The sequence below is a fragment of the Poecile atricapillus genome, chromosome 1 (assembly GCF_030490865.1).
Source record: "Poecile atricapillus isolate bPoeAtr1 chromosome 1, bPoeAtr1.hap1, whole genome shotgun sequence".
Classification (NCBI taxonomy): Eukaryota; Metazoa; Chordata; class Aves; order Passeriformes; family Paridae; genus Poecile; species Poecile atricapillus.
In genome coordinates, this window is record NC_081249.1 from 103,102,279 (window position 1) to 103,129,530 (window position 27,252).

At 41.6% G+C, this 27,252-nt stretch overlaps 1 protein-coding gene across 1 annotated transcript in view; it reads right to left on the minus strand.

The window, feature by feature from the left end:
- Positions 1-27,252, minus strand: part of MAP6 (microtubule associated protein 6) — a 52,634-nt gene that overhangs the window by 7,289 nt on the left and 18,093 nt on the right. The window contains exons 2-3 of the mRNA XM_058830005.1: positions 8,060-8,273; positions 5,999-6,195 (exon numbers count right to left, since the gene is read on the minus strand). Coding sequence (XP_058685988.1) covers positions 5,999-6,195; positions 8,060-8,273 — 411 coding nt within the window. The remainder of the gene's footprint in view (positions 1-5,998; positions 6,196-8,059; positions 8,274-27,252) is intronic.

A 27,252-nucleotide genomic window follows, 5' to 3' on the forward strand; every position in this document is an offset into this window, starting at 1 on the left:
GGATGGAGAGCGTCAAGGAAAAACTTCTTCATCCACCCATGCACAAGGATCCTAGATGAATGGACACAATGTATTCAAAAAGCAGCTCAGTAAAATTGGACGCTGGGAGGCAACTTCTCATGGCAGTCAAAGCGACACCTCTGCAAAGCCTCTGATCACTCTCTGATCACAGAATTATTTAAGTTGGAAAAAAACCCTCTAAGACACTCTGTTATTAAGTATTTGAGAGGGACACTCGACTTTCAAAATTCCACTTATTGTCTGCCCTCCTTGTTCACTTCACCCAGACGCCAACACTGACAAAGACTCCTCCAGCCAGTGCCTCCACACCTCCATACTAAATGCTCTTGTAAGACAAAGTACTTCATTTTCAGTGAAGCCCTCCAGCACAGCCCTTGTAAAGAGGCAGGCAGTGCCAGTCACTAGTGATTTGGTGAAGATTAAGGGGTCAGTCAGCACCAGTGGGTTCGGGTAATGATGGTTAAACACCAGGGAGTCCAGGCCTTTCATTAGCCCAGTAGGTCCTACTGTTCCTTTGAAATGCATCCTGCCCCCTTCTACGTTTGGGCTTTGCAAGGCTGAGCGAGTTCAGAGGTTAACAGGGCAGGGAAGGCATGTTTTCCAGCATTCACTTTGGGCAGCTGCAGGGATCAGATGGATTACCTATCCAGACTGCAGCATGGAAAAGACCCCATACCTTCGTGTCATGGGGGAAGCACTTTGTTGCCCATCATGGATTGTCACGGATAAGCCCAAATAATAACCAACCTTTTAGAAATGGGCATTTTCTCCACTACCAGCTGTAGAGAGTGAAATGATAAATCCTGCAACCTACAACCCAGCTGAAACACTCCCAAGATCATATAGGTAGGTGTAACTGATGAATGGATGAAACTGGTGGGGAAGGGAGAGGGAAGGCAGGGTGATACAAAGGACATCAGAAAGCAGCACTGGTCACATGTGGTCACAAGTGGAATAAATTCAGAAAGTGATTTGTAAACCAGGCAGGGATGAGAAATAGCACCCTTATGAACAGGAAGGCAAAAAAGGTTTGGTGGTCCATGGATGTCAACAGAGAGGAGGAGGAGGTGGAGGAGAAGTTTCAAAATCATAGAATCATGGAATGATTGGATTGGAAGGGACCTTAAACACCATCTAGCTCCAAACCCCCTACTATGGGAAGAGACCCCTTCCACTAGACCAGATTACTCAAAAATACAAAAATACAAAAAATTTCAGGCTAATTAAAAGGAAAAAAAAGATTAAGCTAAGATTAGGGTTAACAATTTAAAATAAAATTGTGTCCTCAGTCGTGCTTTCTTCTCAAGCAACATTTTCTCCAGATAGCCAATACTTTCATTAATAAAAAATCACTGCTTTACACTTCTACAGACTCTGACAAGCACTTGCTCAACAGTGGCTGGGTTTGCAGTGCACTGAAAGTGTTTTTCACAGAACAATAGAAAGGTTTGGGCTGCAAGGGACTTTAAAGCTCAGTTAGTTCCAATCTCCTGCTATGGGCAGGGACACCTTCCAGTAGACCAGATTTTTCAGGTGTGGTTTAGAGAGAAAACAAAAGCTGTAGGCAGTTGAAAAATGTGTCATTAACATTGGTAAATACACATCATCTACCCTCCTCCAGCTCTTGATGGCATTTGGTCTCTGTTCCCTAAGCCAGTACAAGATAGACATGAGCAAGGCACTGCACAGACCCTCTACTCAAAAATATTTTATATAGAAAATTAAAGTTTCACCATCCACGACTTCACTGTCCGTCTTTGCATCTGCAAACACCTATAGCTCATGCCAGACCAATCTGAGGTTAGCAGCCACCTAAAGGGAGTTAGACTGTGCCAGCCCAGCTGTCCCTACAGCAGGCATGAAAGTGGCAACTCTAAGCAACACAAGCCTCATTTTGGTTGGATAGGCATTTCTTTCACTTAACTGTGCTTCTGATTGAGAAAACAAGATCAAGGAGGTGGTATTTGTCTTCAGCATTTATTTATCATTGGAAAAAGAACCCTTTGAGCAAGCAAAGATCACAAGCACATCACAATCAATTGGCGGTACATTAATGTGTGTGTGTGTGTGAGTGTGTGTGTGTGTGTGTGTGTGAGAGACTTTCATCAGAATATCAACAATGAAAAAGCACCACAAGGAGGTATGCTTAACATGTTTACAAGAGACAATTTGTGATATGCAACCAAACCCAGGCCACAAAATATTAATTAGACACTTCCTATCTGCCTCCAAGAGTCAAGAATTCTTGGAATGCATGGGTGCCAGGTTTTGGCACTGGCTGCGCTGCAAATGAAGAAGCAGGTGGTTGGTGTGCAAAGCAGTCAGGAGCTCAGCCAGCAATTAGCACCATTTTGCAGAAAGGAGTAACAGTACAACAGTGAAAATGCAAAAGCAAGCAATAGCACAGGAGCTCTCACAGAGTAAAAAGCAAATAATTTCTTTATTTTCTTTATACAATAAAAGTATAATACTACAAATCAGCAGTGGAACAGAATCAGCATTGTGGTAGGTGGAAACACATAACAGCACAGCACTGTTTCCCAGTGGGATTGACAAGTTCAGAGCCCAAAGTGAATTTGAAATGGCAGAGATTTGGTCTCCTTTCTGATAAATGCGAGTGGGTTGGATGGGCACAGAGTCTGTGGAAGGTACAGCAATGCAGGATTTCACCCTGAGGCTTGCCTCTGCTGTAGTTCCTGGTATTCAATGCAGTGCCAGCCCATGTGCTTGGATATGTGTGTGTGCTTGGATGCATGCTGCAGATGTGGTGCACATGGAGCACAAGCCAGGATTTCTATCCCTATTTTGCTGATGTGAGAGGAAGGCACCCAGCCCTTACCAGTCTCCCAAGCTCCTTCTGCAAAGAAAACCTTTCAAGGACCATTCATCCCACCCAAAGACAGGTGTCAAAAATAGGCAGCTCAATGACTCTTGGAAAGTTCCTTCACTAGAGAGGAAATTAAAACCACTGGTTAACACTTCACACCTAGCTTTGTAGTGAGCTAATGGAATGGCTTGAGTTGGAAAGGACCATAAAGATCTTCTAGTTACAAGCCCCTTGCCATGGGGCTTCACGTATTATGGAAAAAAAAAACTTCAATGTATTATGGAAACTAAATGGAAAATATTTATATGCATATTTATTTAAGAAAAATAAAGCTATATTCTGACCAGTCATTGTGTATGTTTCAAATACTATGATGGATGCTCTTCATTAAGAAGAAACCATCCCAAGCTGGATGATCAGCGGCTCCTCCAGAATCATGGAGATGCTTGGATTAGGTGATTTGAGCATCTTAGTGATGTTTCTTGGGCAAAATTTAGTTCACCTTGAAATCAAGGGCTAAATTCTCATTGAATTTCAGGTGAAACAGTGGCAAGTGTGGTGTATCTTTAAATGTGAAACTTAGGGCTGAAAAATAATAGGAAGAATTGTTTTGTATGGTCTGTCCTCATGTAAGATTGGTGTGTTGAGCTATTTGAACTGTCTAGTGCCTTCCTGATGTGTTCTGCCTGCTGTGACATACCATCTTCACAGCTTATGCTATATCCTATAGGAAAGGACATTACTGAGGAGTTTGAAGATGAATGAAGCATCTTAAAAGCCAAGGAATCACACCAAGTCTTGGGAGCTCATCTTCTCTGGCCAGTTGTCCCTCATGTGACAGGTAGGAAGAACTGCAAGCAGCACACCTCTCCACCAGCTCAACACAAGCCTTTTGCCGAGCTGATCTGGAGACAGAGCTGAGCAGTGCTGCAGGGGCTTCTGAGCACTCAGAAAAGCAATGATCAGTATGGACAGGTCAGCATCTCCATGTGGCATGCACATAAAAAAAATCCCAACCAAAGAAAAAACAAACAAACAAACAAAAACTGAACAACAACAACAAAAACCCAGCCAACCAACCAAACAACCAACCAAACAACCAATCAAAAAAACCTACATTCACAAATGTTTCAACAGTTTTACTTCCTGGAGGATTTTCCCTGGTTTCCTCCTAAACAGCGGAGGTTTAAATATATATATGTACTTATATATATGAATATATATTTTCCACATGCACAACCTGACTAGCTCATAGCACACAGTTCTAACAAAGCTAAGCTTGGAATTACATCACTTAATTCAAACACTACACTTACTGATACTCAAAGGTTTAGGCTATTAGTGCAAGGCAAACAGGACACATCACATGATACACTGAACTTGGCATTTACTCATTACTAAAGCCAGCAAATGTCACTACCTGTATATCACAGAGCTTTCCTCCTCATTGGAAACTTTCACTCAACCTTGTAGCCCACCACTCATTTATGTTTCCAAAAGACCAATTCTAATGGGATGTAACCCCCAAAATAGGACTCCTTACCTTCCCAACTCATCCATTTTTCTGCTAGATAGTTTCATATCTCTAAAATACCCCTAGCATCCTGCTAGGGTCTTACCCCTAGCAGCAAGACTTTCCTTATTCCACCACCTCTACAGCAACACACCACCTCTCTACTCTATCCCATCTCTGTCTTCATGCTTTCTAATTGTCCACTGCAAGTTTCAAGCTGGACTTCATATTAGGAGAGAAAATTTGGAGCTGCAAAAATAAGTAACAAGAATCCTGCGTCTTACCTTGCAGCCACTCTGCCATGGGAGAGTTTAACAGCTCAGTTTGGTGGGATAAAGATTAATCCTTATGTATTTAGGACCCAATCCAGAAATTAGGCACATAAATTTGGACTGGGACCACAGCTCTCCCACTGATCCAGTGACCCAAATTCTGTGGCATGCAATGCCAATCTGTTGGGCTGGTTCATACTCACTGACAAATGGTCCTGCTGTATTTACGGCTTCCAAACTGGTTGTGGGGATTTCCTAGAGTAAGAGCACAGTAAATATGATTGAAACCCTGAGATCTTGTCTGGAGGGAGTCTAGGGTTCCCAGTAATTTTTTTATGGCCCTCTTGAGATGCTCATGAGCCAACATAAACAGCTGGAAGAATAAACACAATGGGGGCTGACAGCTCTAGCCAACCTTGGTGACACATTTCTTTCTACCCCTTGGAAGGTCAGGCCTGCAAACTAAATCACTTTCTGAAACCTAGCTCTGCCTTTTGGCATCCCAGAAGTGAAGAGAACAGACCAAGATTCTAAACAAAACAGGAATAATTAACAAGATCCATAACTTAGGGGAAACAATAGGGAAGAACAACCTGCTGATAACCTAGTCTAACCTGCCATATGCTTGGAATGTCTTCACTGCTCACTGCACCTTCCCTCACCAATTTTTTTTTTTACATCAAGGACTTCAAGTGGTGTTAATGAGTGAAGCTGCCTTGATGCAGCTACACGTATTTCCAGCTACCCTTGGAGAGGATTTGGCCCTTTACTTACATGGGATCTCCTTCCCCGTTGCTTCTTGGAGCAGAATTCCCATCACTGTCACCAGGGGAAATCCTTCTTGGCCACACCATTGATTTTGGTGGATTTACAGCATATCCATGGCATCATGAATGAACCTGATCCTCTCTGCCTCCAAACTCTTTACCTGTTGACACCAGTGGGAGATGGCACAACAATGGCCAACCCAAAAGGGCCTCATTGGATGAGAGCACAGCCCCACCATGGCTCAGTGGGCACTTGCATGCTGTCAAAGCACTGAAGAACCAAGCCCGAAGAAAGGGACAAGCTGTTGAATGCAATCACTGTTGATCCATCACCTTCATCTCTTAGGACCCTGCTTATGCATTCTCACATCTCTCACTCTGTGCAGAGCCGTGTTGTGCAGGCAAAGCAGAACAACCTGACCTCAGAAACAAGGATTTCCTAATCCTCCTTGGAAATAAAACATAAAAGCTTCTAATACAATCAGAACAAAAAGCAGATTAGAAGCCTCTAATTAATTTTGTGGCCTTTATTTAATCAAAAGAAAAAAAAAAAGAAAGGAAAAAAATGAGAAAGAAAGAAAAGTGCAGTGACATTTACTCTTTTGCCTCAGCCAGTTTATTGTTCATCTCTTTACTTTTCTCCTTATCCTCTGGCTTTGCAGTGTTGGAGGTCTCGGCGCTCTTTTTCTTGGCAGCCCGGCCAGATGCAATCTGCTTGTCTTTGGCCTTTTTCAGGGGTTTATGGCTTGTTGTGGTCTTTTTTGGTTTGGAAGGCTTTATGCTAGGCTTTTCCACCTGCATGGAGGGTAACAGGCAAAACGACAACACAGAGATGGAGAAAGAGAAAGAGAGAGAGAGAGAGAGAGAGGAGAGAGACACAAGGACAAGTGGAAAACAGGATTTAGATCTGAAACAGCACAGATGCTACTTATCTGCTCATCTCTGCCCTGCCACAAAGGCAGGGGAGCAGCTGAGCTTATGCTGAGTTGCAGATGGCCAGCTCCTTTCAGGATGCCCTGAAGTCACTGCCTCTGGAGCCAGCAGAGCCCATTGTATCCAGATCAGGATAGAGCAGAGTGAATAGGAGAGGGAATATTATCAGTCATTTTATCAATTTCTGCATCTTTCTCTGACTTCAGAAAGGGTTTTGCAAACCCACAGAGGATAGTTATTCTCTGGACTGGAAGCAGAGAAATGATGCTCAGGAAAAAGAGGCTGCTGTAAGTATCCATCTTTCTTGAAAGAGGGGATTCCTCTATTTGTTTGTCCTCAAACAGATTCCCAAAATGGAGGAAGATTACTTTGGGATACTTGAGGTGCAGAACACTAATTGGCACATGAGAAAATTCCACAACAATGTCTTGTTTCTACACCCCCCAAAATAGGAAGGACAGTCACAAAAATCAAGGGAGAAGCTTTCATCTCTTATATGCTCACCCTGCAATCCTGAGGACTAAGAACAGTCCTCACAGATCTCAGCACAAATCAACTTGGGGAACAACTTATTTCCTCTGTTTAAAACTTCACAGACTGACTCCTTTTATATGCAGATCCTCTGCTGGTCCTAGAAAACAAGGCTGGAAGCCATTTCAGCTCAGGCCCTTCTCAACACATGTTCTCAACCTGATCAAAGCCAGAAGTGCATACTGTCAAGATATGTGGAATGCTCTGAATTAACAGATGTCTGGCTCCTGGAATAAAATGTAACGTGGGGCTCCTAAAGTTTTGGAGGGAGGAAGAGAAAGTTGCCTGGACAATCACATAGGAAATGGCAACAGAAAAACCTCTTCATCTCAGCCCTACCCTCACTTCTTTACAATTTGATGTAGGGCACTATTGTCTTGAAGTGCCTTAAGCTGTCCCAGAGCTGACAGAATTATAGAACAGTTTGGGTTGGAAGAGTCCTTAAAGAACATCTCATTCCCTACCCCCTTCATGGGTTGGAACCTTTTCTACTAGATCTGGTTGCTTCGAGCTCCCTCAAACCTGGCACTGGACACTTCCAGGCATGAGGCAGCCACAGGGCCTCAGCACCCTCACAGCCAAGAATTTCTTCCCAATGCCCCTTCTAATCCTGCCCTCTGGCAATGTGAAGCCAATTCTCCATTGCTCTGTCCCTCCAGGCCCTTGTCCAAAGTCCCTCTCTAGCTCTCCTGGAGCCCTGTTAGGCACTGACAGGGGCTCTGAAGTCTCACCAGAGACTTCTCTTCTCCAGGCTAAACATCCTCAGCTCTCCAAGCCTGTCTCCATAACAGAGGTAGGTGCCCATCTCTTGGAGCATCTCCATGGCCTCTTCTGGACTAAGTCCAAAAGATCCATGTCCTTCCCATGCTGAGGACCCCAGAGCTGGAGGCAGCACTGAAGGTGGGGGTTTCACAGAGCAGAGGGGCAGAATCCCCTCCCTGACCTCCCTGTCCATGCTGTGGGATCAACCCAGGACCCTGTTGGCTTTCTGGGCTGACAGCCCACATGGCCAGGACATGCTTAGTTTTTTATTCACCACCATCTCCAAGGTGGATCCCGAGATGCACCTGTTGGTTGGAATGAGGATACCACAAAGGGGAATGACAGTGAGTGGTGCTCAGCCCAGCCTTACTGCATTGGACATGTCCCACCAGGAGTAGTGATGTCCCTGTGTCCTTTCTGCCATGTTTCTCACCTTTGGAGGTTCTTTGTAGGGTTCACTGTAGAGAGTGCGTATTCTTCTGCGTTCCAGGTATTTGTTATCACCTGGAGAAGGCTTACTGGTTTCCCCCTTGAACTGAGCGCTGTAACTTGTTTCATGGGTCATTTTCTCCTCTGGCGGCTTGTACTGGGGCTTTGCTTTTATCGCTTTCACAGGCTTGACATCTATCCAGGGTCTGAACTCATTTCTGAAGATCAAAAAGAAAAAGGGTTCAGGAATTAAACCAACAGGAGAACAATGATAACATAGGAATGGAGTCTTGCACTGCTTAACCAAGTTTATGTGGAAAGGATTTTGCCTTCATCCATCCAATCAGGTTTACATAGAAACCGTCTCCCAACAATTTGTTTTTTACCTCATCCAAAACCTATTGACACATTATGAGAAATTCAAATGAAATGTGGTCTATTAAAATCAGCTGGTCCTGGACACCCTTTAGCCATGCCTGTAAGTAGAGACTGGTATTATTCCACCTATATTCCAACTATTAAGCAGAACGGTTAACCAATTAACAAAATGCCAACCGAGATGTAAACTCAAGCTGAGCAGGGGATGCAGTTTATCAGGTATCTTGTGAGCTACGGCTTCCCTTTATTAACTGATAGTGGATTCCTGATTTACAGGGAAAAAATAACACCATCTTTCATTTCTTTTGGACAGAGCTGCAACTTCTGGTAGAAAAAGCCCCAAACACAGTTGAAAGTGTGTATCAGTGTCTTCTGGACACATTCTGCTTCCCATCCAGAACCTCCTTCACTTGCTTTTTTGTAGTTCTTCCCAATACAACATCAACAACCTTCCAGGTTTGAAGAAAACCATTTTAATTTCTCTCTAAACCTCACCATTCACCTGAGAATGGGGAAGGAGGAACCCTAAAGGCATTGCTAACTTTGGGAGTTGTGCTCAGACATAGACCAAGACAGTGTTTAGATCCTTAAACCAATGCAAGCCAGAATCTTGCATCTGCTGATACAAGCCCTCTGCAAAGGGGTAAATTTTCCTTGGAAATCACAGAATTGCAGAATAGTTTGAGTTGGCCAGGACTTTACAGCACATCTCGTTCCAACCCCTTTCCATGGGCAGAGACACTTTCCACTAGACCAGGTTGCTCCAAGCTCTTGTATTAATTTCAGGACTTCCAAGGCATTAACCCTCTTGAGTTACAGACCCTGCCCCTCTTGCCTTTTCCACTTAACCACTTGTGGGTTGCATTACTCATTTTCAGCCTGGATTACTAGGTGTCCTGGTTTAAAAGACAAATGTCTGCCAAGGAAGGTGGGAACCTTCCTGGAATGGAAAATATTATTCCCTCTTTACTATTATAACTTTGAAATTACAGGGTTTTCAGGCAAAAATAAGGGAATGGAATAACAGTTTTTTACTAAAATAGGTATGTTATGAATAAGGTGTCATGATTAGCTCATACAAATGAGGAAGAGTTATTAAGTATAATAAAGTCAGAAGAAGTTCTGTTAAGGCCTACAGTTCCTTTGACAGGTACTTTTGTTGTTCTAGTTTGGTTTTGAACCCTTTTCTGTTCGCCCTTCAATCCTCCTCTCCCCCTTTTGTGGTTACTGCCTGGCCGGTCTGGCTAACAGGGCTGTCAAAACATCTGGGGGAGGGTGTATACTTGCCCCTTGCAGGAGGGGCAGGGAGTGGGGGACACGTGTTGCTGGGAGGCTTGGCAGGATAACATCAGGATAACATCAGGATAACATCTCACCACCATCTCACCAAGATGTGAGAGGGGCTCCATCCAGCAGTGAAAGCCACGGAGCACTGGCTGACAGACCTTGGGAGGAGACAAATCTACCTATAAGGATGAGGCCACAGACACCAGGAGGAGCCAAATATACATATATGGGCAAAGCCACTGTGGGAAGTGCTGGGAGGACATATTAGGACTGTTTATGAATATTAATGTCGCTGATGCAACCTTGAGTGTCTAAAAGGCAGAGATGCCATTTTATGAGCTGAGCCTCTGGTGAGCAGAAAAAGCCTCACTATGCTCCCAGCACTGTCCTTTCTTTGCTTTGCAACTTTAATGGGTTCTAATTAAATTTTATTTACTCACTCCTGCCTGGGGTCTGAGTTGCTTATAACAGATATAAATATTTATATACACACACGTATATAGATATAAAAATATAAAACAAGGCAGACAAACATCAATGACAACAGCAGCAACAACAACAAAACAGGAAAAAAATCCCAGTAACATAGTTTTTCTTCCCGTCAAGCGATTTCCCCTTTGGTGTAGTTACAATCACAGCTGGCAGTGGGGCGCTGATGTCGCCTATTGAGACAGAGAGGCTGCAGTGACTCCCCCACAGCTGTAGGGGGTGCTGTTGGCTCCGTGTGAGGCACAGGACGGCTCATTGAAGCACTGCGCCTCCTGAGGGGATAATGGTTTCCCTGGGAGGAGAGAGGTGGAAAGTGAGGGGTGTTTCTGTTTTCCCCTGGCTCTCACATGTCCTGTCGAGGGCTCCAGTAAGCAGGCGTGAGGTTCTCTTTCTGGAGAGAGAGGAGATAGGGGCCCAGTTTTCCTCTGAGGTGCCCAGGCAGATGGGTGAGGGACCTTCTTAAAGCAGTGGGTGCCAAAAAGTCCTATTCCAGTCATCGCTCCTATGAGCAGTGGCCCACCAACGGCAAGGAGAAATGGAAAGGAAGGCTCAGCTGTATGTAGCAGCAAGTTCCCCTGAGCAGGAGAAGTCCAGCACCAAAATCCACAACAGTCTGCCCTCCAAGCTAGGCAAAGAGTGACTCACACCCAGGCAAGAAACTGCCAACCACCATAGGTGCTTCTCCCCCTCCCCCAGAACCGTTCCATTGAAATCCCAAAGCCCTGGCTACGTCTTCTGTCTTTTAAATGAAAGTCCATTCACCATCTCTATGACAACAAATGAAGGAAAATTCCCTAAAGAAAAAGAAAACCTAACCTTCAACACTAGGGAAATGAACTCTGTGTAAGGGGGATGCCAGTCAATCCCTTCCCGTAATAATTTTGAATATCTTAATCAGCTTCAACCAAATTTGTCGAAAGGGAATGGAGATAGTTGGTTTCACTTCTATGAAGATACGCAGCTGTACTGAGTCCAGAGAATCAGGAAAGTTTGAAGTATGGACATGTGCATTGTGAGAAACAATGCTCACTTTTAAAATTTCAATGGTTTATTAAATTGTAACAAAATAAAAGACTGAAAAAGGAGAAAAAGCAGCACTAGCAGCATGGAACTAAACCACCATGTGCTCATTTACAAAATGGCTGCACCACCTTTTATAGTCCTGGTGTCACATCAGCCACCCCTGGCCCCACCCAAAGGCTGCCAATCAACTTCTCTTTGCCGTCCATTGGTGGAGACTACTTTCTTGCAATTTGATTGGAGGCCAGATGTTGACATGCCACACTTCCTAGTAACAAGCCAGCCCTCCCCAAGTGCCTTGACTATCAAGGCCATCCTTTGACAATACAAGGGGGAGGGGAAAGAGTACTGTGGAAACAACATACCACCATAATGTTGTGAATTCATATTGTAAATATTGGCTTTTCGCAAGTATTATGATAAATGTTACATGCTATATGCTTTTTGCTATATTCTTCTCTCTCTTAGCAAGTTACAGGCTTAGAAAGGAATTCTGAACAGTAGGGATATATTTCATCTGGACAAGGCAAGATAACGCCAACAGGCAAGACAATGGGATGACCAAGCTGTTTTCAGCGGAAGGACAGTGGAAACCAGGCTGTTGTCAGCAGCAGGAAATGGAGACCGAGCTGTTATCATCAGCCAGGACCAGGTTGTTGGCAGTGGAAAGAAATGAAGCCCAGCTACCCTCAGAGGAAGGATGAGGGGCCCAGACAGTTATCAACACTGACCATTTGCAGAAGAAAGAAAACCAAACTCAAAAATAACGATGATCAGCAAAAATAATGATGATCACCAAAAATAAAAACCATACAGAGCATGTTCTAAATAGGCGGAACCAGGGAGGTGACATGCTAAATACTTCTTGAAAAAGTTTGAATATGCATTAAACCCTCACAGCAGGATGGGATAAAAAGGGTGTTCCCAAGATACCAGGTGTGTTCCTGGCAAGGTGCCAGGGCACCGGGCAGTTTTAACCCTTTGCTTTATTTCCTTTGTCTCCTAATTGTCTTTTTGTTTATATGAAACTTTTTATAATTTATTACGTGAATCTTGTTTTTCACAATAACATAACTCTGCATCTATAAAACTTCTCTTAACACGCACATAATATTCATCCCTTAATTGTGAGAGCAAACCATCGCATTTCTCATCTATAACATGCATGTCATCAGAGGATTCTCAGGCAGGGATGCTAGGCTGCAGAGGGTCGTCTGTTTTCCTGAGGACAGAAAACCGTGAGTTGCCCCAGCCCAGCCACCTTGCCTTGCCTGTCCTGTAGTCTCCTGCTGCAAGGAAGACAAAATCCTTCTGCAAGTTCTAGCCCCTTAACCCAGAGAATATCAGTCGGAGCTCTAGCTGTCAGGGAGGCAGAGCAAGGAGGTGGGGGAAAGACTGACACCAGCCTTCCCTTTGTCCTTCGAACCACATGCTTGACTGCAGAACGCCATCGTGGTGGATGCAGGTATGTGTGTGTGTGTCCCCAGCATTTTTGGGTCTCTTCTTGTTCTGGGGGCACTCCATGAAATTTAGAAATTTTGTATCTGTTTGTTATTTTTGCCTGTTGTTGTTCTGCTTGTTAGTAAATGTAGTAAAGTTCTTTTTTCAGTTATCTATTCATCTATGTTCCTTATTGGTGGAAGGGGATTGTTAGAACCTATAAAGGGAGACAATTCATTCCAGAGCATTCTCCATTAAATTGTCTCAAACTGAGACAGAATGACAAATTCAAAGATCATCCTAAACTGCTTAGAAGAGGTTTCTTCCTAGGATCCACATTTGTTCCAAAATAGACTATATATTTTCAATATATGGAAATAAATAAAATGGTGGACTAATTCTCTCTGCCCATATCTGTCTCTCAGATTTCTTTCCTAGTGACTTCAAAACCCATTAACTATTTTCTATTGTATTTTTGGCAGAAGTAGAAATCTCAAAGGTGAAAATCACAATAGCTTTTCTCAAGATCAGTGAATGGGTGCATGGGTAACATACAAACAGCGTTCTGCAGCTGAGGGAAAGAGGTAAAATTTCTCACTCATTCTCAGGACAGAGAACAACCTGCCCCCACGGATCACCAGGTCAACCAGCAAGACCAAGCACAGGTTGTATCTACAGAACCAGAGACAAAGGCTGTTATATTGTGGATGTAGGGAGTGGATTTTAAAGGTGGAACACAAACTAGGATTTATTCATTCTGCTGCTCATAGAATGCTGGTTTATGTAAAGTGAGCTCTGAAGCAGCATGACTGTATTTGTTACCATAGTGCCTGGCAACTTCATTAGCAGGTGTATTACACAAACATAAACATGCAGGAAGTGACAGGCTTTCCCCCCATACCACTGTGATCTCTGCAGAAAGGCACAGAAAAGCCTTGTACTCCCTGTGGGCTGTCAGAAAATGCATTTCTGCAACAGAGCCAGGCTCTTAATGCAACAGTCTCATCTGACTGTGAAAAATGAGACTGCCTGTCTCTATCCTTGCTTTGCTGGTCTGAATGCAGATATAACAATTCTGTGAGTACTCAGCTCCACTGTTCTTGATGATTGGACTTGACCCTTGACTACTTTATGTCTCCTAAGATGAGCCTTTGCAGCAAATAATAGAACAGCAGCCACTCTTAGGTGGACGTGCACTGTTGCACTGTGTCTACCAGCTCTGGAATAGCTCAGCCACGACTCTGGAAATGGAGGATAAAAGTCTATTGATCTAGAAATACCACACCTTGTTGAGGAAGAAATTCTAAACAGCAGTATGTCACATGGATTCAGTGCACATCGAGAAATAACAGGTTGCCCAGAGAAGCTGTGGGTGCCCCATCCCTGTTCAAGACCAGGTTGGATGGGGCTTGGAGCCACCTGGTCTAGTGGAAGTTGTCCCTGCCCATGGTGGGGGGCTGGAATAAGATGACCTTGAAAGGTCCTTTACAACCCAAACCATTGTGTGATTCTGTGTTTATATTCTTGTAGTGGTTTAGGTTTGTTGATTTGAGTTTTATGGTTAATGTACTAAATAATGTGGTGGGTTTAGTGTTGGATACAATTACTACTGTACTTATTTTTTTTTTGTTGTGAGATATGGATTAGGAGGAGGGTAAGATAGGTTTAAAATTTAAAAGGTATGAAGAAAATTTTATTAATAGAATTAAGAGAATAAGAAGTATCAGAATAAAACTTTTACAACACTTTCTTTTGTTTGATTTTTTTTCCTTAAACTGATAACGTAGAGATAAAACATGGGATTTTAAATTAGTTACTATTTTTTAATAGTTTTTTATTAGTTTCAGTAGAGAGAGGAGGGTTTTTTTTGTTATGTTATGGAACCTTTTTTATAAGTTTTATAAAAAAAGTTTACAAAAAACTGTGTTTTTTATTTTTATGAATAGCAGCTGTTTGAGGAAAAAATTTGTAATTTTAAATTAAAAACTTTTTTATTTTTGCAGCTTTCTTACATTTGGGTAAATGAGTTACGTTAACTTATGGGGTATTATTTTAAGGATGAGTTGTTTAAATGTAAAGGGTTTTTTATTTATTTTTATGTTTATTTTATTTTTGGGAATAGAGGTCTTTTTCTTCCCTCCCTGGGGATAGAGGGTTTTTATTCCTTTTTTTTGTTTTTATGTTTTTTATGGGATTATAGTTTTTTGTATTTATTTTGCTTTATTCTGGACACTTTTGTTTGCATTTATAGTTTGAATACTTTATTTCTTCGTACTTTCTTATGAATTAAAGGGGATATTTTAGTGTATTACAGTATATTTTAATGCTTTTACTGTAATAACTTTTAATTTTAATATTAGGGTATTTTTTTTTAATTTGAGACTTGATTTTTTAATTGACTTTGGCGTTTTTGTGTTGTCTTTCTACATGTTGTTATTTTGCCTTTTTTTTTTTTTTTTTTTTTGAGAGAGAGAGAGACAGGATTAAGGTCTGCAGGTCTCATCTGTGTAGTGAAAGGGTTAATATTTTGTTTAAGCCTGCAGATGGTTATGGGGTTAAGCAGTCATGGTGTCATGGGGTGACTTTACCTTTAAGATAGAGTAATTGTGATACAGTGAGGTGCTGGAACAGAGTGAAGCGAAGATTTGAGGCCTTGAGGGCAATGAGAAAACTGTTTTTCCAGAGAAGCTCACAGAGACAGATGAAGAGAACTTTTGCCTTTGAATAACTCATCCTTAAAAATGACATCCCTAGACTCATGGCCCATACACACCTCAGAGTGATGTGAAATGGGAGGAGTGAACTGATGACAGATTTCCAGGCAGCTGGCATCAGAGAAATAGAAAACTATAACAGAAATAGTTTTCTTGTGAGAAACTCCATAGGTTAGCAGAAGAAGACTTCTGTTTCTCTACAAAAGCTGATGAAAAGACTCTAGCAAAAATTGGGACTGTTTTAAACACCAAAGTTCCAAAGTTTTTTGTCTCTATGTTGTCATGTGAACAAGAGAATAGTAGGCAGTGGAAGATAAAAGACTTTTATGAAAGTTTATTCTAGTGTTCTTATTCTTGTAGTTTTCTTAATAAACTTTCTTTATTCCTTTTAAGTTATAAGCCTGTTTTGCTCTTGTTCTAATCCATATTTCACAGCAAGAAATAAGTAAGTTTTCTAGTAATTTTTTAGTTACTGCTTTAAAACCACAACACATGGTGATGGATTTTAGGCCCTGCTGGGCCCCTGCCTGGCAGCTCCTTGGCGGTGAGGGGCCTGGCCCGGCCTGGAGCCGCTCCCGGGGCCTGCTGGACCCCGGCTCGGCACAGGCCGATGCCAGGGGCAGGATTTGGTGTTAGTAAGATGTTAGTAATTGTGAATTGGCCCTGCTTCAGCAGGCCCCACCAGAGGTCAGTTACCTTTGGAGGCCAGAAGCAAGAGAGAGATTTCCTGGGCTTGCCTGTTTTTAAGATGTGGAATTCACAGAGGCAGACCCAGCTTCTAAATGGTTTAATAGGACGTCAATTTTTAAAACTAGCCAGCTATGGTTTTGTTTCCAGGCACAGAGGAAGTTCTTATCAGCTTCTCTCAGGAAAATAATTTCCATGGGTGGTTTCTTTCTTCCTTACTAAATATCAATTAATACAAGACCAACATAGTTCTAAATCTAAATCTAAATCTAAATCTAAATCTAAATCTAAATCTAAATCTAAACCTAAACCTAAATCTAAGTCTAAATCCTTTTCAGGCAAATGTTTTAACATCACCAGCTATTATACTACAACTGGTCACTTCAAGTATATGAGAGAGCATGGGCCATGTTCATATGGAGTCCCACCACACCTGGGATGGACCAGCCACTCCCCATTGTTACCACGTACACAGAATCAGACTGGTTTGATTTAAAAGGACTTCTAAGCTCATGTAATTCCAATTGCCCTACCACAGGCAGGGACACTTCCTACTAGACCACTGAAACACCCAGTGTGTCCAGTTCTCCATATTTGCCATCCAGAACATGCAGAGGTAGCAGAAAGAGGAGAGAATCTCTGACCCTTTACTACAGCTGCAGCTGGTGCAACAGGCTGGTCTCAAAGCCTATTTATGATATTCAGGCAACACATAAACTTTGAATAAGTGTTACTAGAACAGACACAGGCTATTCTCTGCTGATTGCAGCAGTGTCCAGAAACTCAACATGGTCCATGAGAACTAATTCCTAAGTCTCTCCATCTCCACCGCAGATGAGTGAGGGAAAACAACCTATTGGGAAGTGCTCTTGGAATATGCCAGCTCCTGAATCCAACTCAACAATTAATTGGAAAACATTAGTTACAACGGGACAGAATTGCAGCCAAGAGTCCGCTAGCAACTTTGCAACCTGTATCACCATGTTTGAATGTCAGGCACAGGGAATTTCCCAATGCAAAGTACGAAAGAGGAGTCAGGTGCCTTGCTTGGGGTCTGCATCTCTATTGCTTGTAGGGATGAAGGGGATGTCTCAGGAAGGTAACCTATATCCCCCTTCCAGGTCTGATGACTCTGAATCAAATGTCTGTCTGATACTGTTCAATGTCACCATGACCTCATGTTGTCCAAACAGTGGATGACACAGCTACACTCTCTTAAGGCAGTTGCACTGTACTTCCTGTGCAATGCCCTATTGCTAGAAGTATTCAAGGTCAGGTTGGATAGGAATTGGAGCAACCTGGTCTAGTGGAAGGTGTCCCTGCCCATGGCAAGGAGTTGGAACTGGATGGTCTTTAAGGTCCTTTCAAACCCAAACCATTCTATGATTCTGTCATCTGGAACTGGCCTGACTCTCCAGGATCTTTATGTCACTCAGAGATGTTGTGTCATACATTTACATACTTCTAATATGCAGTGAAGAAATGCGAGGAAAACTAGCAGCTTTAAGAGTTAATTTTTATTTTTTTTTAAATTATTCTGGGTGTAGTAAAAATATTTGTACTTTAAGGAACCATATTGGTTGCTCCTGTAACATTAAAACTTAGGCTGGTTTGTGTGGGGACTGACAGTGGTCAAATAAGAGATTTTTAAATTTCAGGCACTAGCTTGAGCCTGAAAGTCTCAAGTGGGAAAGTCAAGTACACAACTCTCTCACTCTGGCCAGAGAAATCATAAGGAGGAATCCAAACAGTCCTCAGACAGGGAAAACAACATTTGCAGGTGTTGTTTATCACCTTGTTTACTTGTAAGAAATGGTCAAGGGGTGTAGTTCCTAACTGTCCAATGATGGTGATGTGTTACTTTCATGACCAGTGAGTTTTGCCTTTTGTGACTTGCTCAGAACTGTCTATAAAAGAAGATCCTGAAGAATGAAACTTGCTCTCTTTTGCAACCAAGACTAGAGAGTCTGTGTCGTCACTTCTACGTTCCTAATACAGCGTTACAGGTTTGGAGAAAGATCCTGTCATTTTGAGACTTCCCCTATTATTATTTAACATTCCAAGGCAAATTTGTGGGAAAGATGCCCAAAAGTTACAAATTCCTTCTGCAATCTGAAATAACCCCTGAAAATGTTACTTTCCCCTTTTTTTTCAGAACAGCAGGTCATAGTGGTGTCCAGGCCTTTGAAGAATTCTGCACACCAAATTAGCTCTCCCAAGTATTCAAGGACCATGTTAGAACCTGTTCTAAAAGAGGTCGGTCTCACAGCTCATTTAAACCTTTTCTCAAGCAGCAAGCATGAACCACGGATCAGCTCTAATCTGGATGAAAACAACAGGCACAGCTTAGTCCAGCTTTGAAATTCTTTATTGAAGGGATTTTCATTGCTCTTAATTTTGCTGAGGAAGATTTTTGGAACTGCTCTCTTCGCATGAAATGGAGGGTTTGAACAGAAATAGCAGGAAATTACATGTCTCCTAATTTTCTGCCTAGTTCTGGTCCCAGCCTTACAACGAATAATTAGAATCAACAGGGAACCCAGTGCTGACCTGAAATGGAACTTGAAATAAAACTCAGTGAAAAAGAGTATATCAGACATCAGGTGACCTTTTGCAAGCCATGTTCAACAGGAAAATTTCCCAGTGCGTTTCAAGAGAGTTTATCCATCTACAGACCTGTTGAGAACATAAGACTGCCCAGAACAGGGCAGATGCCTTACAAATGCATAGGCAGCAGATCTTATTAGATGACAGTAGCCTGGGGAGGTGGTGGCCTGAACCATATCCATTAAAGCTAAGCCTGGTCTCCACATGTACCAGTGAACACCACACTGCTCTTGCATTAGGCTTCGCCCACCCTGGTTGTTTTAATTGCTTTTTCCCTTTGACTGAGGATTGCTGAAGCTGGTGCAAGATAGAGGTGACCTGAACACCCTCTTTCAGCCCAGCCAGGGCACACTGGGATTGAAATGAGCTCCCATTTGTCTCTGGAGATGCTTGTCAAGTCCTGTGTAGACACAGATTGCCTTGATCTGCTGACACCAAAGGAAAGCCAAAAGGTGGAAGGAAGGAACAGAGCAGGGCAAGCTTAACTGTCGCCAGTTACACGTCACAGTGTAATAAAAAGGGGTAAGGATGACTGTAGGAAAGCTTTATATGGAAAACAGTGAAAAAGCATGTTGTGGAAGATGGTTGTTTTGTAATTATTTGGTTATTTTCAAGGGCTCCTCCAGTGTTTGCACAGAGTGTAAAGCTCTGAAAGCAAAGCTCACACCATGTAGGTTGTGTCTTTATATCAAAGGTGCTCATGTCCAGAGGGTCCCACTGTGCTCCATCGAAAGCATCATGCTGATGCTTTTCACCAAAAATATCAGGGAGACACACCATTCACACGCACATGAGAAAGAAAATTCCTGGCTATGTGCACTGCTACCTGTGCCAGCAAAGGTGGTCTAGAACCACTGTGTGCAGCAAAGCCTGAAGAGCTGCACAGGCTGGGAGAAAACCATAGAAACACTCAAGAGACTCAGAGCCTATTCTCATTTTGGGGAGCACCTTGCATTGTCATGATTTGCAAAGCTGACGGGATGTTACCACCCAGGGATCTGATGTCCTGGGGTCTTTTGGCACCTCCAGGCCCAGCCTGAAACATCTGAAGGTGGTTGCAGATAAGCCACTTCCTTAGAGACAGTGCTGTACTGATGCTCATGTGGCCAGAGACACCTGGTCTAGAGGATCATGCCATTGTAATGTAGCTGTAAATAGCCTTAAATGTATAAGGGAATCATGATGGATCACGGAAACAAACTTCCCAAGAAAGGTACCATTAACATAGAACTAAATAAAAACACTCCTCCACTGCAGTCTCTTCATGCATCACCCATGCCAGACCTACCTGCCAAACTCAGCTGCCAGCACACAAAAGTGTGTACAGCAATCCTTTTCTTAAGGCAAAAAAGCTCCCAGGCAATAAATTTAGGAACAAAGAAATAGAAGCACCACTTTTATAAGTATTCTGGAAAGAAGTAGAAGGAGGATTTGTTGTTACAATGCACTTTTGTACACACAGCAAATGTTTACAGCCTCTCCAAGCCATTTGTATGCTGTTTGATAAATAATTTGTCTCATTTGAAAATGAGGTGATCTGCAAATACTTCTTCCTTTGGAGCTGTTCCAAACTTAATCAAAAAATAAAACATGCTAGGAACAAATGTATTAACCAGGTATTGAGAGAAGAGATGATGGAAAAAGGCAGAATTCTTGTCTCCGAGGCAGAGCATGCAAGCTTTAAACACACTCTTAGTTTGATCCTTATTGCAACTGACAGCAGAAAGGCTCAGAAAAAGCACTCCTTCCCTTCCCATAAATAATTCACCTCCCATAGCAGTTCATAAAATATTGATATTAAGTAATAATTAAATTTTACATTGCAAAAAACCCAAACTAACATGCTAGCCAAGAGAAAAATCAACCCAAAGGATGATGGGGAAATGATTGCATGGAAGTTACCACCACTAAAGCAATTCAATGGGGTCATTCTTGGCTGTACTCTGCTCTATTCAGTCAAATCTTGATCCTGCCCTGAATGGAGTGCTTCCCATTGATCTCTGCAACAGCTATATAAAGCCTGCTCTTGAGTCATAGAATCATTTATATGGAAAAATACTTCTATGATCATCAAGTCCAACCATTAACCCAGCACTGCCAAAAGCCACTATTAACCCATAACCCCAAGTGCCATATCCAAAGACTTTCTGAGCACCATGAAGTGTTTTCCAGCCAAGCAGGGCAGGTTCAGTGGTCTCACATTAAGCTCTGCTGTCAAGCAATAATGCTTTTGATTTCAAGCCAACATGAATGTGAGGAAGCTGTGAGCCCACTGACAGGTTATTTGGTCTTGGTTGCAAAGATACACAAGGTCCAGCATGGAGTAAGACTCCAACAGTTGGACCCCAACATGGAACAGATGACAGAGAGCATGGCAGGGAGGAGAGAGGGTAGTGGAACAATGACTGATGATCAGCAGAAACCATCAAAATAATGGAAATCAAATGTCACCACACATACACTGAGGCAGCTTCTACTGAAACTCTAATTGCTTGATCCAATCTGTGCCCTGGGGAGCATAAAGAAAAGCAGCACCAAACACTGCAGAGAAAAACATCAATGTAGAGAATGAGTGATAGTGATTTATTTTTTTTTTTTCCTAGATTCACAGAGAGGGACTGTAGAGAAATCTTCCTGGCATCCCCAGAGATTCACAATAGCACTTGGAATTTCTCCGGCAATGCACTTAATACATTATCAACTTTTGACATCCAAGTTTTGCTCCTCTGGGCTGTGACAACAGCAGGTTTGAGCATCCTAACTGTTAAAAATAACAATATAATAATGTCTTTTGCATTTATATATTAGCCTTTACATGTTGTTATTGATGATAAGTATTTAGATATGGTACAATTTGTAACTCTTTTTAGCTGTGTATTAGTATAACACAATTTATTAGTTTTGGACAGTATAGCTCATAGAAGTAATGGTGTGATGAATACATTATATCTATATGTGCACCATATAGCTTATAGAAATAGTGGTGTGATAAATGTATTATATGTAAGCCTTAGCAAAACATGAAATGTTAAAATGCTTCTCTGTAACTAAGAGAGCAGTGTGAAGCAATTATATTGTTTTTCCCACATCTGCTGACTGACCTGTGATACCAGGGACACAAACCAGAGTACCAGAGAGGAGTTGGAGAAGAACTTGTTAACTCGTCATTATCAGAGAAGTGTGAAGCTACAGGATGAGAGAGTTAAAATATGGTGACCTGATCTACAGAATGTCATGCAGATAAGTCAGCATGTAAGCCCAAACAAAAGAGTTTCTGCAAATTCAAAAGCTCCCAAGAATGTTTGAGTACTGTATGAAGCACATGAATATGTATAGACCTCTGTAATGTAACAGTATATTGATAACACTGTCTTAATCTACTGGTGTGTTCTTTGGCCAATAGCCAGAAACTCCCCAGCACTGAACATTGTCCCTTTTTATTCCCTTATTAAACTTTTAAAAATTCTGAGGAGTGAACTCTGCTTTTCACAGATTTGGAGCTTCCACCAAGATTTAGATCTCAAGTCCCTGTGACTTCAGAGGATTCCAGGCAGGGGACGTCCCTGATCTGTGAAGCGAATTGCAGAGTCCTTCTAACCAAGGTTCTGTTTCCCCACAAGGGGACTGGCTGGTGAAGGGACAAAGCGAATGCTGGAGACTGAGTGGGAGACCAGAATGGGGGAGGTTTAGCTATTTTGGGATTTAAACAGGGAATTATGAAAACAAAGAGGAGAGGAATTGCCTGTAATTTTGACTGCAGAAATCCTAGTTCTAGGTAGTTCTGCATTCGACCCATGTCTGGTTGCCTGCAGGAAATTTGGCTATATTGGGGGCTGGAACAGTTAAAAGTTGGTGCAGAGTCTGCAAAAAGGTGAGAAACTGAGAACCTGAAATCCCAATATATCTTGAGGCATGAATGACTGGGCTGATCTGGACTGTTACGTTGCTGAATAGAAAACACTACCTGAGAGATGTGAAGAGATGGATTAAGCCTGCTTGATATCAGGGAAAAAGCTAAATCTCTGTAGTAAAGCGTTGAGGTTCATTTCAAGTGATGTTATATGACCAGGGTTTTATAGGTGTGTGGGTGGCAGGAGAAAGATTTTAAATTTAGGAAAACTTTAGAAGGATTTAAGACTAGTTTTGGGGAGTAAGTCATTGTGTAACAAATAAGCACCTGTAAAGGAATATTAATATCTAATTTGACAACAAGTGTGCCTTCTTATTATTGTGTAAATGTTTGTGAGGTATATGTGAGTGTCCCTTGTCTAGTGTGACTGGCAAGTATAAATAAATATATAAATGGATGGGATGTACTGTTAGTATGAAGTGAGTGGAGAGCCTGGATCTGCAATTTCATTCTCTGGGTGACCAGAAAAAGGCTTGAAATGCTTGTTGTCCTATAAGATTTTGTATTGTTTGTATGAGTGCAATACTGTGCTCAAGTTATAGACCCAGGTGTGAGCCTTAGGTTTTATGTGAGTGCAAAAACTACCATAAGAGGTGGTATTGCAGTGCTATTTGCAAGAGTGCCTGGTGCCAGGAGTGCAGCAGAGCAGAATTAAGAACCAGATATTGGGCACTGAATTTCTTAATTTCTGTAGAACACGAGGAAGTAGACAGCCCCAGGATAAGAACAGCTTGGAGGGAAGCAGAGGCTGAGTCACAGCAGGCAGAAATAATTAAAGTACTGTATAGAAAACAGTATTTAGTTCACAGAAGTTAGACAGTATCTGAGGAGAAATGGGGAAATATCTGTAGAGAGTGTAGAGTTAGATTTGCATAGAAGTTAAGAAAAAAAGAAGCAAAAAGAGTAATATGAGTGGTGGTAAGATAAACTGAAAAGATAAAGCACAAAGCAAGCAAGGAGAAAGCCCCCAGGGGAAGGGGAAGCCAGGAAGTATCAATAGATGTACCTCCAATAGGCCCCTGGGAGTAAAATTGACACAGTGGGAACCTAACCCTGACACAAAGAATAAAAATGAGATCAAAATGATACATTACTGTGTGATAGAATGGACTAAGGAGGAGGTAAGATCAGACCATTTATTCTAGCCTCTGCATGCTTCCTTTAGGAAGGAGATGTACCAAGCTTTGAATATTTATGTAAATGCCAAAAGTCAGGAAGAAAAAGATTACCCTGCTTGTTGGGGGGAAGGAACCTCCCTGGGGGAAGTGAACATATTTAAATTAAAAGGAACTAAAAACAGAAACCCCTTAGATTGTCTGCCCCCTCCATATCCAACAGCACCTAATGCGCCCCCTCCACACCCTGGTGGACCCAGCCAGAATACCAGGGGAAGAGCGGTCCAGCAGAAGGAATTGAAAAATGAGGACAAGCAGTATCACTATAACCCCTCCAGGAAGTTCCATTGGGAGGGGCACAAGGAGGAATTAGATTTGTAACTGTCCCACTTAACTCCTCTGATGTGAAGACATTTTAAAAAGAATTAAAAGGTCTGCTAGAATATCCTATCGGATTAGCAGAACAACTGGAACAGTTTTTAGAGACCAATATTTATACTGAGGATGAAATGCAATCTATGCTAAACCTTTTGTTTACATGCAAAGAGGGACAAATAATCTGAGCAGCAGGGATGCAGGTACAGGAGAGGGAACATGCAAACAGACCCTGGGGAGGAGAAGATGCCATTACAGCGCCCAATGAGAGATCACAATAACCCCAGAGGAAGACAAAACATGGAAGAGTATAGAGCATTAATTATCAGGGGAATTAGGGAAGCTACTCACTGAAACCAAAATGTCCATAATGCATTTGCTGAACAAAAAGAAAGAGCATTTGCCAACTGAATAGCTAGAGACATTATAAAGAAATACGAGACAGTACTCAGGAATAGACACTAATACAGAGACTAGACAAACTCTGTTAAAAGTGACCTTAGTCAGTAATGCTTGGCCAGATATAAGAAAAAACTGGAAATATTAGATTAGCAAGACAGAAGATTGAATTACCTGTTAGAAGAAGACCAGAAAGTATATGTACAGAGGGATGAGGAGAAAACAAAGGCAAAAGCTAATGTAATGGCAGCTGCTATTGCCAAAGGAAACCATTGTGCAAGGAACCACTCCCATAAGGAAGTGAGGCCCCAGTCAGGCCAGAACAAGGGGGACCAGGTAGAAGGTTAAAGGAAACAGAGCTCCCTGGGAAAGAGGCCCTAGAAAGGAAAAAGGGGAGTTTAATAACTGGGGCCCAATCTATCCTTATTGCAAGGAAATTGGACACTTAAGGCAAAGTTGCCCACAGAGAGAAAAAAAATCTGAATGTTTTCAAAGAGATTCAAGAAACAGATGAATAGGGGTGTCAAGGGCTCTGTCTCCTAGGGTCAAAATATCAGCAGGGGCCTTTTATAACTTTAAAAGTAGGTCCTCAGGAGGAGGAATTTGAATTTCTAGTGGATACAGGGGCAGAGAGGACATGTGTTTGTCGAATTCCAAAAGGATGTGAGATATATATTTATTTATAAAATACAAAAATACAAAATACAATTCAAATACAAATACAATACAAAATACAATTCAAGTATTAGAGGCAAAAGAAGAATGATTTAAAGCGCCAGTTATAAAACATGTAATACTTTAAGGAACAAACAAAATAGGACAGGGGCAAGATGTAATTTGCTAGGGAGGGATTTACAAGTGCAGTTAGGCATCAGGGTGCTTCCAGAAAGGGATAAAATAGTAGGCAAACTCCTCTGGTTAAAAGAGGAAGATGAAAAACAAATTGAAGAAGTAGTTTGGGCCAAGCCTAGAAAGTTAAACATAGTTAAACATAACCCCTATAGTAATTGAAATAACCAATGAAGACCACCCAATTCGGGTACAGCAATACCCTCTACTCTCCTTTGAAGTGAGAATAGGGTTGAAAACTCTAATTCAAGAATTAATAAACGATGGAATTTTAGAACTGTGCATGTCTCCCCACAATATCCCTATATTACCTGTAAAAAAGTCAAATGGGATGTACAAGCTCGTCCAAGACCTGAGAGAAGTGAAAAAAAGAACTATAGATTGATATCCAATAGTACCCAATCCCTACACACTATTAAGAAAAATTCCTCCACCCCATCGGTGGTTCAGTGTGATCAATCTTAAAGATGCTTTTTTGGCTTGTCCCTTTGCAGAAGAAAGCAAAGATATATTTGCTTTTGAATGGAAAGATCCCAATACAGGGAGAAAGTAGCAACTTAGGTGGACAAAATTACCCCGAAGATTTACTGAATCCCCTAACTTATTTGGAAAATCTTTAGAAGAAATATTAAAACTCTTTCCTATTATACAGAAATAAAACTTCTCCAATATGTAGATAATTTACTTCTTTCAGGAGAAGAAGAGAAAGTCCGAGAATTCACTGCATCATTGCTGAATTTCTTAGGAAACCAAAGGCTTTGGGTATTGACAAAAAAGGTTCAATTTTTAGAGAATGAAGTGAAATACTTAGGGCATATAATAAGCCAAGGAAGCAGGTGATGAAAACTTATAAGGATTACAGGAATAACCTTACTCCCCCAGCCTAAAACTAAAAAGAAATTATAAAACTCTCAGACTTGTTAGGATATTGTAAGATATGAATAGAAAGGTATACCCAAGCTGTTAAATTCCTATATAAAAAATTTATGAAGGATGAAATTACATGAGAAAAACAAGATAAACAGAGATTTGAAAATTTGAAACAAAAGTTGCCCCTGCGCTAAGTCTCCCTGCTTTATATAAATCTTTTTACTTATTTGTAGATGTAGAAATGGGGTAGCCCATGAAGTCCTAGCCCAAGAATAGGGGAGGGGCATGAAACAGTGGCTTACCAATCAAAATTGTTAGACCCTGTTAGTAAGGGATGGCCCATCTGTATCCGGGCGATAACTGCCACTGCCTTACTAGTAGAAGAAAGCAAAAAAAATAACTTTTAGAAGAAAATTAGAAGTGCACACCCCACATGTAGTTAGAAATACTTTGAATCAAAAAGCTGAGAAATAGCTCTGACTCCTGAGCATTGAAATATGAAGCTATTCTCATAGATAAAAGTTATCTAGAGCTAGTTGCAGATAAATGTCTCAATCCTGCCCAGTTTTTATATGGAGAATCAGTAGAAGAACTAGTGCATGATTGCTTAGAAATCATAAACTATCAAACCAAAATGAGAGAAGATCTGACAGACCAACCCCTTCAAGGTGGGGAAGCGATTATACATTAATGAGTCTTCAAGAGTAATTCAGGGGAAGTAAATGTCAGGATATGCTTTAGTGAATAAAGAATTAATAACCATGGAAAATAAAAAGTTACCACCCAGTTGGTCAACCCAAGTCTGTGAGTTATATGCTTTGAAACGAGCCTTTGAAGTATTAGCACTAAAAAGAGAGACCATGTACAATGATTCTAAGTACGCCTTTGGAGTAGTGCATACTTTTGAGAAAATTTGGGAAGAAAGAAGATTACTAAATTCAAAAGGGAAAGAACTAGTCCATAAAAGGTTTATCTCAGAAGTGTTAGAAGTTTTACAACTGCCAAAGAAATTGCTGTTGTACACGTTCAGCGATACCGGAAAGAAACCACCTTAGAG